Here is a 15,302-nt window from a genome sequence, read left to right as displayed (position 1 = left end):
TTACCATTGTTTCTCTGTGATCTGTGGTTGAGTTCCTTCCCAATCTCAATAGCCTGATCCTCATTCCATCTTCGTCACTCGGTAGCAAAGGGGTGACTTTGGCCGAAGCCAAGTCTTCGATGTTTCTTGAGAACGCAAAAGCCTGTGTGCTGCATGAGAACATTATGAAAGGCTTAGTGGCCAACATGTGTACCTTATCTACAGTGAAACTCCCAATATCTGATATCGGATAAATCAATTTGCCAGTTGCTTGAGACTGCATGTAGCGCGATTGCTGAACTAACCACTAGGGGCACCCATTTTAAACTTTTATTAGCCTATTTATTTTCTGCGAGATTTTTGCTGGTTGCTTGAGGCTCGAGGTTGCTTGAATTCCGGTTAACAGGGATTTTACTGTACAGCAAATGTGTCATACACGATAACCAATTACTCAGTGCCAGCTTTGCTGGTCTTGCTTATGGAGCTCTTGTTGCACTGTGTACTATCTGTAGAATGTTATTCTGAGTTAGTCTTTGTCCCTCTGGATATTAAAGACGGAGATCATAGACTAATCGAGGGGATTAAATAATCAAATAATCAAACCTATGGGTGGACTGTGGAACATAAACCGACTGGTTGCATCATAGCCTGGTTTGGTCAAGGAATGCAGAAAGCTGCAAACCTAGGCAAGTCTGTCACAGTCACTGACCTTCCTTCCTTTGCAGAGATCTATGGGATCAAGCCAACATCACAAAGGGTCCCCATCCACCTCTTCCATTTGGGCAGAAAGTACAGAAACCTGAAAACCAACACCGCAAGGTTTCCTTTTGCTTCTCTTCTCTCTTATTGTGAGGGGCAACCCTAATGGCAACTCTTTGTCTGCTTTATGTCAGACAGAAGGCAATTTCATATGATATTACGTGTTCTGTACTATTACATGACAATAAACAACTCTTGAATATTGAAGAACTGTTTTCTCCAACAGCTATCAGGCTCTCACACATTCCCTCAATCCACTTACCAAAGAGCGGGACTACCATGAGATCTAAACAAGACACTGCAGATGCTGGGGGTCAAGCGCAATAAACAAGCATGCAGGAGAAATTCAGTAGGTCCCTCAGCATCCTCGAGATGTAAAGGATGACCAACCTTTTGTCATTATACGTCCGAAAGGTTGGTTACCCTTTACTTCTCATGGAAGCTGTGTGACCTATTTTATATTCCACCAAAGGACCTGTTTGCTCTATTGAAAGGCCCTTACACCTCTCTCTTCTTCTTATCTCTTGGAAAGAGAGGTTTGTCATGTCTGTGAACTTTGCCCTTTATTTCATTCAGGAACATGCAAACTCTGTGGTCTCAGAATTCTACCTTTGAAGGCCTTCCACTTTACTGAGCACATACTTGTCTGAAAACAACAACTCCCAATCCACATTTTCTAGATTCTTTCTTATTTCCTCATATAAGGCCTTTCTCTATTTTACAATCACAACCCAAGGACCAGAACTATTCTTCTCCATTATTAACTTGAAACTAATGGCATTATTATGACTAGACCGAATGTATTCCCCTACACATACATCTGTCACCTGATCTGTCTTGTTCTCTAACAGGAGATCCAGTATTGCACTCTCTCTAGTTGGTACCTTGCTGCATTGATTTAGAAACTTTCCTGAACACATTTGACAAACTCTAGGCCATCCAGCCCTTTTACAGTTTAGAACTCCCTGTCAAAATGTGGAAAATTAAAATCTCCCTTGAGATTTACTCCTCCAATTCTCACTGAATATTGGGTAGTCTATAATTCAATCTCATTAATGTGGCCATACATTTGCCCATTCAGAGCCAGCTCTTCAGCGCTTGACGTCCTGTTTTGTGGAAATTGCCAAAATGTTTGGCCGGGAAGTCAGCCTGAAGAAAACGGAGGTCCTCCATCAGCCAGCTCCCCACCATGACTACCAGCCTCCCCACATCTCCATCGGGCACACAAAACTCAAAACGGTCAACCAGTTTACCTATCTCGGCTGCACCATTTCATCAGATGCAAGGATCGACAACGAGATAGACAACAGACTCGCCAAGGCAAATAGCGCCTTTGGAAGACTACACAAAAGAGTCTGGAAAAACAACCAACTGAAAAACCTCACAAAGATAAGTGTATACAGAGCCTTTGTCATACCCACACTCCTGTTCGGCTCCGAATCATGGGTCCTCTACCGGCATCACCTACAGCTCTTAGAACGCTTCCACCAGCATTGTCTCCGCTCCATCCTCAACATTCATTGGAGCGCCTTCATCCCTAATGTCGAAGTACTCGAGATGGCAGAGGCCGACAGCATCGAGTCCACGCTGCTGAAGATCCAGCTGCGCTGGATGGGTCACGTCTCCAGAATGGAGGACCATCGCCTTCCCAAGATCGTGTTATATGGTGAGCTCTCCACTGGCCACTGTGACAGAGGTGCACCAAAGAAAAGGTACAAGGACTGCCTAAAGAAATCTCTTGGTGCCTGCCACATTGACCACTGCCAGTGGGCTGATATCGCCTCAAACCGTGCATCTTGGCGCCTCACAGTTCGGCAGGCAGCAACCTCCTTTGAAGAAGACCGCAGAGCCCACCTCACTGACAAAAGGCAAAGGAGGAAAAACCCAACACCCAACCCCAACCAACCAATTTTCCCCTGCAACCGCTGCAACCGTGTCTGCCTGTCCCGCATCGGACTTGTCAGCCACAAACGAGCCTGCAGCTGACGTGGACTTTTACCCCCTCTATAAATCTTCGTCCGCGCAGCCAAGCCAAGAGAGAGAGACATTTCCCCTCCCTCAGCTCCACTATTCTAACCTTGGTTGAAGAGCCCTTTAGTCTGTCCTTGTCGGAGTGCAGCTGTGGACATTTTCCATGCCTCGCAATGCCACTCCTCCCCCTTTTATCCCTCCCAGGTATCATGTTCGAAACAATGGAACACTCGAAAATTGAGTTTCACTAATAACCACAATATCATAATTCCACATGCCAATCCGGGCTCGTAGCTCGCCTGCCTTGTCTACATTACTCTTTCCATTCAATTACACGCACCTGAGAACGTTAGTTCCATCATGATCTCTTCTTTTAAGTGCAGTCTTAATATCATCTTTTTTCTCCTCCACTCCACTCTCTCCTCTGCCACTCTGGTTCCCATACCCCTACAAATCCAGTTTAAACCTCATAGAGCAATACTATTAAACCTTCCCGCAATGATATTAGTCCCCCCTCCAGTTCAGATACAAACTGTTCTTCTGGTACAGGTCTCACCTTCCCTGGAAGAGAGCTCAATGACCAACCATGTCTTTAACCACACGTTAAGCTGCATTTTCCTCCTATTTCTAATCTCACTAGAATGCGGCATGGGTAGCAATCCTCAGATCATCACCCTGGAGATCCTGACCTGCATCCTAACTCCCTGAACTCTCTTTGTAGGACTTCCTCACCCTTCTTTGGTCCCTAAATGGACCACAACATCGGGCTGCTGACCCTCCCTCTCAGGAATGCTGTGAACCCAATCTGCGATATCCTGGACCCTGTCTCTTGGGAGGCCACATAGTATCTGGTAGTCTCGATCTCTTTCATGGAATCTCTTATCTGTTCCCCTCACTGTCAAATCCATATCCCTACAGGAAGCTCAGTCAATCAGCTGTCGAAAGAGAAAGAGGAGTGAACGATCCAGTTTGAAGACCTTTGATCCAGACTTTAGAACTGGAAGGTTGGCCCTGTGTCTGTGGATTCTTCCCGACCTGCCGAGTGTTTCTGATTTCATTGCAAATGAAATAAAACTTGAAATTGACTACTGAAACATTCAACCTTCAGCATGTGTTGATACCTGGCTGAGAAGAGCTGAGTTTCCTGTTGCCAAGGAGGGCTTTCAATTTTCACGTTTCTCTCCTTGCCGCTTAGCCTTGCGGTGAAGTTCACAGGGAGGACAGTGCTAGTTTTCAGCTGGACCTCCACTCCTGTCTGTATCAGTGCACTGTTTATTCCCATGATCCCTACAACATCCTTCACAGAACTGGGGAGGAAAGAAAAACCCCATCAGTCACATGGAAACCACTGATGCAGCACAGAGACAGACCTCATGGCCCATCTAGTCTGCGCCAAACTGTTATTCTGCCCAGTTCCATTGACCTGCACCTGGACCATACCCCTCTATAGCTCTTCAAATTTTTCTTTAATGTTAAAATTGAGCCCATATCTACCACCTGCACTAGTAGCATATTCCACACTGTCACCACCCTCAGTGTGAAGTTCCCCCTAATGTCCCCTTAAACATCTCATCTGTCAACCTTAATTCATGTCCTCTAGTTCTTGTTTCACCTAACCTTGGTGGAACAAAAAGTCTGCTTGCATTTATTCTATCTATACCCCTCCTAATTTTGTATACCTCTGTCAAATCTCTTTCTGTACTCCAGGCAATAAAGATCTAACCTGTTTTACCTTTCCCTTTAAAACAGGAAAGTCTGCATACACCGTGATTGAAGTAAAAACATAATGCCAGAGAAACTCAGCTGGTCAAACAGCGTCCTTTATTCAGGACAGACAAAATACATAATCAATGTTGTGGGCCTTCATTAAAAAGGAATCTAACATAACCAAAGTTTTGGGGTTGAACCTTTTCTCGATGAAGGGCTTGTTATATGTGGATTGTGGAGAAACATGTGGTCTCCATGTCTATCGGAATATCGTGGATTGCGGGTGGTCACACTTCCTCCCCATCTGAAATTTATTCGGAAGACGCATCACCTGTCAATCAAGATTGGATTCTGGCCACCCATTAAATGCACACATCACCGTTGCTTATTTAAATTATTTAGGGTCAGCTTAGAATGGTGTAAAACATCGAGGCACAGCACATTTATTTCTCTCTGCCTCGTGGTCCAAGCCCTGGACATTAATCCATGCCAGGTCACTCCTGTAGACATCGCTGGCAGTGTTGCGGTAAAGGGGTGAAGCTGAGCCCTAGTACTGCAATAGATCAGTATTTGCAGAGAGCCGCACCCCTGTTGGTACAGGGCACCAGGTGTGTGTGTGTGTGTGTGTGTGTGTGTGTGTGTGTGTGTGTGTGTGTGTGTGTGTGTGTGTGTGTGTGTGTGTGTGTGTGTGTGTGTGTGTGTGTGTGTGTGTGTGTGTGTGTGTGTGTGCGTGAGAAAGTCCCTGTCTGTAGCGTGTGTATGAGGGTGTACAGAATAGATGGCCACTGGTTTTGGAGTCCAACCTGGGTCTGACGTGAATGTCTGTATTGCTGTTTAAGTACCATTTGACGCTCACCCCTGTTTGTCTCCTGTGTGATAACTAAAGTTACCTGTGATTGTAACACTTGTGTCCAGTCTTGTCTCTCTGTGAACCAACATGACAGGCTCAAGCCTGAAACGTTGGTGATGTATCTTTATCCTTGCTACATAGAGTGTTTGACCAGCTGAATTTCTCCAGAATTGTGTTTTTATCTTTCCCTGCAATCAGTTTCTCAAGTCCCTGTAAGATAATTGTCAATCAAATAAAACAATTTGATAAGATTGAAATCATTGGTTTAAAAGTGGTTCTCTTCTTCACCCAGACAGTTTAAAATCTCTTTTACTTGTCTGTGAAATAATTACCTCGGAGTGAGCTGAGTTTCAAGCTGAATGTTCATGTTTAGGAGCTCTGGCAAGGTTAAGTTGGAAGGGACATGTGCAACCTTCATTTTGGCTGTTGGAAGAAGAGGTGATAGAGTCACAAAGCTTGTCCACCTTCCTCACAACGCGCTCACCTGAGCTGCTCACATTGGCCTGCGTTTGGGCCATATGCCTCTTTCCCCTTTCTTCCAACTTACCTGTCCAAATCATTGAGTTCATAAACTTTTTGCTATCATATTATCACATCAGGGCAGGTTAGCGTACAGGATGGCACGTTTAGTGTAGAGGGCAGCACGGTTTACGTAGTGCTTAGCGCAACGCTGTTACAGCACCAGCGACCCAGGTTCGAATCCAGCGCAATATGTAAGAAGTTGGTACATTCGCCCCGTGTCTGCGTGGGTTTCCTCCGGGAGCTCCGGTTTCCTCCCACCATTCAAAACGTCCAGGAGGTTGTAGGTCAATTAGGAGGGTGCAATTGGGTGGCGCGGGCTTGTGGGTCGAAAGTGCTGTATGTCTACATTTTTTAAAGATTGAAACAAACCCGCAGGGATAGTTACCCTTAGCTCTAACTGCTGACACGATAGTGGAATAAAATGCCAACTCCAAGGGCAATCCAAGTGATGTTGGTACCATGTGGCGAACCTCAGATGCCACCAAGGGTTTGGTCCATTTTGCCGAAATGCCACGCACGAGTTGATGAATAAGTTTCCTGATAAGTCCATTCATTCTTGCTTGGTTACTCATTATCTGTACAATGAAGGAAGCAAAATAAGTGCAAGTAACCTCTCAACATCCTTTAATGGGATGAGTGTGGGACTTCCTGGATTGGGAGTCCTTGCTTCCTGCCTCAACTGAAACCGGAAACGTGGATTAAGTGAAACGAGGTCCAGATAGTTCAACACTGGGGATCAGAAATGCCAAGAAATCTTCAAGCAGGATCCTCATCCATGGGATGAGCAGAGATGGACCTGGTGGGAGTGGTTCTTGTTAAAACACAGAAATGCTCAGGAACTTAGCAGATGTTGCAGCATCCATGGGAGGTAAAGATAATTAATCGATGTTTCGGGCCTGAGTCACAGTGGAGTTGCCAGATTTTATAGCTAGGACATTGGGCATAGAACATTACAGTATAGTATAGGCCAGTGGTTCTCAACCTTTTTGTTTCCACTCATATCCCACTTTAACTAATCCCTAGGCCATCGGTGCTCTGTGAGGGATTGCTTAAGGTGGGATGTGAGAGGAAAGGAAAGGTTGAGAATCACTCCTCTAGAGCCAAATGTTTCTGAAATATTTTGCTTGAGAAAAATTGTCATTGGGCCATTTCCTTGGGAGTTCTGAAACCGTGCACATAACGAGTCAATTAGGAACGATTAAAACAGTGGTTTTCAAACTTTTTCTTTCCACCCACATCCCACTTTAATCAATTCCTTACTAATCACGGAGAACCGATGGAATAGGGATTACTTAAAGTGGGATGTGAGTGGAAAGAAAGAGGTTGAGAACCACTGTGCTATAGGCCCTTCTGCCCACAAGGTTGTGCCAACATATAAATCTACTCAACAATCTACCTTACACCAGTAACCTTCTATTTTTCTTTCTTGCTTGTACCTGTCTAATAGTTTATTTAAATGTGCCTATTTTGTCAGCACCCCTGGCAATACAACCCAGGCACCCATTACTCTGACATCTCCCTTAAATTTTACCCCCCCCCCCCCCCCCCTCACCTTCTACAGGTGTCCTCTGGCATTTGCTGTTGTCGCCCTGGGAAAAAGTTGTTGGCTGTCCTCCCTATCTATGCCTCTCATATCCTTGTAGATGCTCCATTAATCCACCTCTCATCCTTCTTCACTCCAAAGAGAAGACCCCATTGAGATACACAGTGCGGAGGAAGCCCTGAAGCCCCTGTTGTGATGGTGACAGCTCTTTGTTCAGCAATTTTAAAACTCACTTTCTCTTACTGGATCCTCAAGAATTGGAAGCTCGAGTGAAAGGTGGGGGGAAGGGAGGGGCAGGGGCATGGGGCTGGGTGCTGATGGAGAATGGGGTGGGAGGGGGAAGAAATGGTGGGGTGGAAAAGAAAGAAGCTGAGATGGTAGAAGGAATGGTCAGGGGCTGAGAAAGATGCCTGATTTTGCTTCATTTATTGACCTAAATTAACTTTATGGTTTTGCTTCAGATTCCCACCACTCTTGGCGTGTTTCACCACCTCAGGTGCCCTTTAAACTTTTCACCTTTTACCCTTAACCCTTGAGTTCTTGTCTCAATGGAAAAAGCCTCTTTGGATTTATCCCAAATGTACCCCTCATAATTTTGTAAACCTCAATCAAATCTCCTCTCATTCTTCTGCATTCCAGGGTCATTAAAATTTTCTCCCCTTTCTCCAGTGACCCTCAGACCTGGCTTCAAAGGAACTGATCTTCCTGATTTGTATCCATGTTAGAGGACGCTTAATAAATCTTCTCCCTGCCATGCGTGAGCCAAACAAAAACGCATTCACACCATCCATCTAGATACCTTCAAGGCCTCTTGAATATTGTTCTGGTTGAGTTCGACATACAGAAGCTCTTGACCAGACAATTTGATGTAAACGTTCGCCAAGGGTCTTAATGTGGGCATTGGTTTCCAGCCATGCACCTAGAATGAAAAAAGATGGGAGAGAACCTCATGGAACAGCTGGAAGTCTACAACAAAAACTGAGAATGGAGATGTTACATGAAGTATGAAGGGGAAACGATAGTTTCATGTGGAACGACACACAAAATGCAAGTGGAACTCAATGGGTCAGGCAGGGTTTGTGAAAAGCAATAGATAGTTAACATCTTGGACCAAGATTTTAATCAGGAATAGGTTTGATTATCAAGTGGAGCATTGAGAGAGGATTGTTGGGTTTTCTATTTCCTCCATAGACTACATTTACCGGGAATGTTGCATAAATAAATGTAAATTTTTTAAATTTAATTTTTAAATTAAAAAAATAATTTAAATTGTTTTTAAATTTAGACATCCCATGAGTCCCTGCTGCCCAATTATACCCAATTGACCTACAACCCCCTCTCTGCCCCCCCCCCCCGGTATGTTTCTGAATGGTGGGAGGAAGCCCATGCAGTCACGGGGAAAACATATATGACTCAAAGAATTATAGAAGATCCTTTCCATCCAGCACACAGTATCTTTGACCTACTACCATCAGGACGGAGGTACAGAAGCATCAAAATCTGCGATGCAAGGCTGGGAAATATCTTCTTCCCAAAGGCTGTGAGAATGATAAACAGTATCCTTTAAAATTATATATTTATGTATACGTATGATTGTGTAGTGTGTAGTGTGTGTGTATACTTGCAAGCGTGTATGTATGTGTGAGTGTGCTCGTGTGCGTGCTGTTCTCTGGATAAACATTGTTTCATCAAATTTTATATGTACAGTCGATGATAATAAATTTCGATGATCTGAACTATTGATCTGATCTTTCTCCACAATTGAAAGTGCAATATATACCACTTATAAGGTGCATTTGAACAACTCTTAACAGCTTTTTCAGCTTAACTTCCCAAATCCTTGATCTCATCCAAAGGAAATGAAGGGGTTTTCATATGACATATGGGAATTCCACCGATAGGTTCCTGTGGAAGTTCCGAAGAATGGACGTGTATCTCCATTCCTTCACCGGCAAGATCGTACCCCTTCTGTCCGGCACCAGAGTGGAAACAGATTCACAAGTGGTTTTATGGGTGCTCAATCCCATCTCCATCAGGAATTCTTTTAAAAATTGACCGTACGCAAAAAACAAATCTGATTAAAATAAAAACAGAAATTTCTGGAAATACTCAGCAGACAAGGAAAGATTTGTGAAAATTCCTGGATCTGAAATGTTAACTCCCTCTCTCTCTGAAGATGGAGCTGACTGTTTCCAGCATTTTCTGCCTTAACTCCATTTATCTTGTCATTGGAGAGTCTAAATCTCAAGAATCAAGGGGGACGCTCACCAGTTCAGCAGGTGGTGTTGTCACCGCATGGCCCCAGTGTCCCTGTGCTCAATCCTGGCTTCAGGCTGATGTCTTTGCAGCTTTTGCATATTTCCACAGTGAGTACGTGGGTCTCTCCTGGTGCTCTAAAGACCTCCATGGGTTGACGGATTAATTGATGACCGCAAATCACCCCTCCAATTGGTGGGAAGGAGGAGAACGGAGGATAGTTTTGTAATAGGAAATACTGCAGACACTGTGATTGTAGTGCACTTTACATAGCGGGGCAGGTCACAAAAGCGTCTATAGGAAGCAAAGGGATACGATCGAATTTTTGGATAATGGATGGGCTTGTGAGAGAGGGGAGGTAAGATAAGAAGGGGAATGGGGCTGTTGGAACTGGTCTGAATGAGCAGGCATAAATATGATGGCCTGAATGGTGCAGAGCAGCCATTCTCAACGTTTTATTGGTTATGGTCTCCTTAAAACTCCGCTCAATGTTTATGGGTCCCCTTCCTTGTGAAGCACTCAGAATTTGGATTCTTCCATACTTCTCTCCAACCGACTACATAAAAAAGACATTAAATTTGTTTCATAATAGAATAGAAAACAAGGCTTTTACTTAAATGTGCTGTGGTCCCCAGGGGAGGCCTTCAGGCCCTGTTGAGAATGGCTTGTTTAGCGTCTAAGTTTCAGATACCGTTTATACTCAGTTCCATGTAAAAGTCGACCTCCCTATTTTTGGTCTCTCCTGATGCCCCGACCCCAGACTCTTGCTTATACTTCAGCCGCCTGCCCATCCAATCTCCTAACGCACCAAATGCGAACTTACTACCTGGTCCCGGCTCCCTGCCTTTCCCATCCAAGCCTCTGACACTCCGAATGCAGACCTACCACCCGGTCTCAGCCACTTGCCTGCCCATCCGAGCTTCCGATGCCTGGAATGTCACAGGTATTTATCGAGGTCAAACAAAAAAGGTATGCGTGTAATAGTCGACCCCCTAAATTTTACTCTAAAAATCAGCCCACAAAATTCGAACATTACACACATATATATATACGGCAATTGCCACGTGCACTGAGATACAAGGAAAATCTTGCATGGCATCCAGGAATCTCAAATAAAAAGTCACCATCCCAGCTCTATTTGAAATTTAAAAATTTGCAGAAGCATGGCAAAGTTACAAAGACCAATAATTTTTAAAAATATTAATAAATTTTAATACCACAAAAGAAATTACAATTACTAAGTAATATTACAAATTGATTACAAAAATATGTGGTATCTCTATGTAAAAAGAAAAAAAAAGACTCTCTATTATTCCCCCTCCCCCTGTAACCCTCTACAAAAAAGAAAAGAGAGAGAGAGAGGACAAGAGACCCTCAGCAGAAGTACTCCATACTACATATAATATGTTAGGAGAAAAGGAATATCAGAGTTTCACTTAAATATTCATACCAGTATTTTGTAAATATGGGCTCCATATTTTACACAATATATGATATTTATCTCTTAAATTATGTCATTTTTTCAAGTGGTATACAACTTCAAAATTCTGAATGCCGTCTCTCCAGTCCCAAGTCTATATCTGACTTCCAAGTCACTGTAATTCCATTTCTAGTTACTGCTAAAGCAATTTTAACAAATTTCACTTGGAACATGTTCAATTTAACCCCCTCAATATCACCCACTAAAAACAACATTGGGTCCTGTTGGAATTTAACTCCAATTTTTTTTTCTGATAAATTACCAATTTCCAAACAAAGATCAATCTTGAGAAACATGACGATTCTGCTGTTGGAGCCTGACAATGAATTAACATGTCAGTGGTAAAGCTGGGGTTCTGACATTTTATCAGGACAGACAAACCAGATCTATTCCCATTCCAGGAACTGTCCGATCTTTGGTGGGTTGGTATGTGTCCAGCACAAACCATTAGTTTTCGACTATTTGGAATAATGGGCACTGCAAAACAAGGTTTTCTTCTTTCTTGGCAAAAGCATGAGGAACAGAGAAGTGCTGATGAACATAGAACACTGGAGCACAGTACAGGCCCTTCAGCCCTCGATGTTGTACCAATCCATATATTCCTTAAAAGAGGAACCTCCCTTCCCACAACGCTCTATTTTTCTTTAATCCATGTGCCTGCCTAAGAGTCTCTTAAATGCCCCTAATGTTTCAGCCTCCACTACCATCCCTGGCAAGACATTCCAGGCACCTGCAACCTTACCCCTGATGTCTCCCCTAAACTTCCTTCCCTTCATTTTGTACTCATGTCCTCTGGTGTTTGCTATTCCTGCCCTAGGAAACAGGCACTACTTGTTCATCCTATCTGTGCCTCTCATAATCTTGCAGATCTCAAGTAATTCTCTTCTCATCCTTCTACGCTCCAAAGGAAAAAAAATCCTCTGCTCTGCTATCCTGGCCTCATAAGACTTATTTTCCAATCCAGGCAACATCCTGGTAAATCTCCTCTGAACTCTCTCCATAGCTTCTGGCTCCTTCCTATAATGAAGTGACCAAATCTGAACTCAATACTCTAAGTGTGGTGTCACCAGAGATTTCTAGAGCTGCCACATGACCTCTCTGCTCTTACACTCAATCCCCTTATTAATGAATCCCAGCATCTCATAGGCCTTGTGTTGGTCTTGAGAGTGGATGGATTTGGACCCCAAAAGGATTAATTGTTTATTTCCATTAGTTATAACTTCAAAGAAAGCATGTATTGGAGAATCACATAATGATATTGCAGAGTTAAGCCAATTCTGGCCATTTAAACCCATACCACCCAATTATACTCAAATTAACCTACAACCCCATACATTTTTAGAGGGTGGGAGTAAACCAGAGGACCTGGGAAAAAAAGCTATGCACACACAGAGATGGTATACAATAAACTCCATACTGCAGTGGTGAATTCGAGCACAGGTTATCGCGCTGCTACACTGACTGTACTGCCTTGTCATTTTCACATCTGCTCCTCTACATGGCTCCACACTGATTCCCCTTGCCAATGTAAAGTGGATCAGTGTGTGTTGGAGTTCAGAAGAGTGGAAGATAATCTGGTTGAACAGGATAAGGTGGAGGCAGAAAGAATGCACAACTCATCTCTGCATTTAGATGGAGATGAGGTCAAGGATTGTGAACTTCACTTCCTTGAAAAGCAGTCGGGGCTGCTTTGGTGAATATAGTAAAGGTTTATTTTTTGGATCTACATGGTCAAGGTAAAGGTTCGATTATTGTCATGTAATATTACATTTAGAATGTAACGTGCATGAATTTCTTTAACTTTGCCTACCGTAAGGAAGACAGAGAGTCGCCTCTTTGACCAGCGCCCTTCACAGAAATGAAGCCCCAGCAAGGAACAAACTCGTAACGCCTGGTTTACAAGACCATTGTGCTTTCAGAGTAGTCAAGAATTATGGAACAGATTGCTGTGAATATTTATTAAGTCTTTATATTGTCTTTTTTAATTCAATTAAATTTACTATTAGAGATTGTTTTGACAATAAAATCCATTATCATTTATTAATCGTTGACAAGCGTCTCTTTCTAGAAACTGTACCTCTGTCCTTTCTCAGTTACATCACTCTGAAAGGAAGGACGCCTGGTCAAGGTATCAGGATGGCCAGTGACTGAGGAAGGCAGGTTAGCTCACATTCTTCAGACCAGAAGTGAAGACACCGGAAAGCAGAAGCACCCTCCTTACCTCTTCTAGAATGCTCGCTGTTGCATTGCTCTTTGGAGCCCTCCCGTTAGACTTGTCGCTTTTCAACAAGGCCTGCAGTAGCCCTTCTGCTTGGATGCCGATCTGTACATGCACAATCACAGGGTCATCAGTAACAAGGATGGTTTGAGAATTGGGAAGCTCATGCAGACAGATAATTTGTGATAGAATTACCTCCAGAAATTCTGTGGAGACACCGAGACCATAAAGTTTGAAGTTGGCAATGGCTGTATGTGGCAGAATACCTTCTGATTTCTTTATTAAATAAAGGTTGCCATCAATTCCAGCCAAAAATTTATCTGCAGGAATAATGGCTCTGTATAAACATCACAACTAATAAAATAAACAGGCACATTTTGTGGTGCAACTTTTGTGCAGCGTGGTTTCTCAAAGCAGCTTACAAGACAATGTAAAGAACATTTTCTTTGAGGTGTTGGGATTTTATTTCTCATCTATTGTTTCTTCTTGGGGGGGGTGGGGGGAAATTAAATATAAAGTATTAGAATAAGAAATAAAATAAGAATGATGTTTGCTGGCAGGGTCAGGTATCACTAATTTCAGTGATCTCCTGCAGCTCTGTTTGACTGCCATTTGGGAGTCGGGGAGGAATTTTCCCAAGTTTTCCCTGCATTTGGCCAATACATGTTTTTATTTCCCTTTGGGGTTTTTGTCTCCTCCAGGAGCTACACTACCACTACATTAGGGCAGAGAGTTGTAGAGAATTCATAAGGAACAGTAACGTCAGATAGAAAGAAATGGAGATAGTTAGAGATGGAGTGAGTTAGAGAATTGGACAGAGCAGGGGAATGCTCTTCTTGCAGGATGTGGGTTGTCAGGGACAACTTGATGACTTCATCTGTGAGAAGTGGATCCAGCTGCAGTTCCTGAAAAACTGAGTTAAGGAAATGGAGTTCAAATTGGTTAAGTGCCAGAACATTTGGGAGGTTGAGGGGGTGATTGATAGGAGTTATAGGGACATTATTACACCTGGGAGTGTAAAGGATAGATGGGTAATGGTCAGGAGAGAGGAAGGCAATGCAGGGCATCTCTATGTGGGGTTCTCCTGAATAACAAGCATCTTGGATTCTGTTGAGGGGGTTGACCTACCAGGCACAAGTCACGGTGATCAGGTCTCTGGCAAGGAGTCTGGTCTGTGGCAAAGAAGGAAAGGGAATGAGAAGAGCTGAGATGGAGTGATAGTGGATTCTATAGTTAGGGGGACAGATAAGAAGTTCGGTAAAGGAGATCGAGTATCCTGAATGGTAGTTTCCTCCCTGTGGTGAATCTATGTTGAGCTGTCAGTCTTTCGTTCTGTGCTTAGCCTTGCTTTACTAACATTGGACATGTATTATCTCTACCACTTAAGACAATCCCCTTGGGTGTAACTGTGCATGCACCCATTGTCCTTCAATATTGTGCCACTAGTTTCTGCTAATAAAAGCCATGATTACTGCGTGACTACACAGCCTTCACCTTCTTCCTTAACTGCCACTTCAATTTTGTTAGAAGAAATGGATGCAGCCCTCAGGCCAGAGCAACTGATAGTCGACCAGTCTGCCCCGAGGGCTAGAGAAATCTTTAACCACTTGTTTCAATTACTACATGGCTCAGAACAATGTGGTTGATGAGGCGATACAATGGACCAACCAAGACACAAGAGAAACTTGTCCGTGAACTACTCTTTGCAGACGATGTCGCTTTAGTTGCCCATTCAGAGCCAGCTCTTCAGCGCTTGACGTCCTGTTTTGCGGAAACTGCCAAAATGTTTGGCCTGGAAGTCAGCCTGAAGAAAACTGAGGTCCTCCATCAGCTAGTTCCCCACCATGACCACCAGCCCCCCCCACATCTCCATCGGGCACACAAAACTCAAAACGGTCAACCAGTTTACCTATCTCGGCTGCACCATTTCATCAGATGCAAGGATCGACAACGAGATAGACAACAGACTCGCCAAGGCAAATAGCACCTTTGGAAGACTACACAAAAGAGTCTGGAA

General features: G+C 43.6%; 1 protein-coding gene across 1 annotated transcript in view; it reads right to left on the bottom strand.

The window, feature by feature from the left end:
- LOC138764064 (vitellogenin-like) overlaps nt 1–15,302 on the bottom strand; it is a 140,970-nt gene that overhangs the window by 51,280 nt on the left and 74,388 nt on the right. Inside the window, exons 14-20 of the mRNA XM_069939371.1 lie at nt 13,481–13,605; nt 13,289–13,390; nt 8,131–8,250; nt 6,174–6,363; nt 5,599–5,689; nt 3,831–4,016; nt 5–149 (exon numbers count right to left, since the gene is read on the bottom strand). Of these exons, the coding sequence (XP_069795472.1) occupies nt 5–149; nt 3,831–4,016; nt 5,599–5,689; nt 6,174–6,363; nt 8,131–8,250; nt 13,289–13,390; nt 13,481–13,605 (959 nt within the window). The remainder of the gene's footprint in view (nt 1–4; nt 150–3,830; nt 4,017–5,598; nt 5,690–6,173; nt 6,364–8,130; nt 8,251–13,288; nt 13,391–13,480; nt 13,606–15,302) is intronic.

Source organism: Narcine bancroftii, chromosome 5, assembly GCF_036971445.1.
Source record: "Narcine bancroftii isolate sNarBan1 chromosome 5, sNarBan1.hap1, whole genome shotgun sequence".
NCBI classification, from domain to species: domain Eukaryota; kingdom Metazoa; phylum Chordata; class Chondrichthyes; order Torpediniformes; family Narcinidae; genus Narcine; species Narcine bancroftii.
The sequence above is the reverse complement of the archived record's forward strand: the minus strand, read 5'-3'. Positions and strand labels throughout refer to the sequence as shown.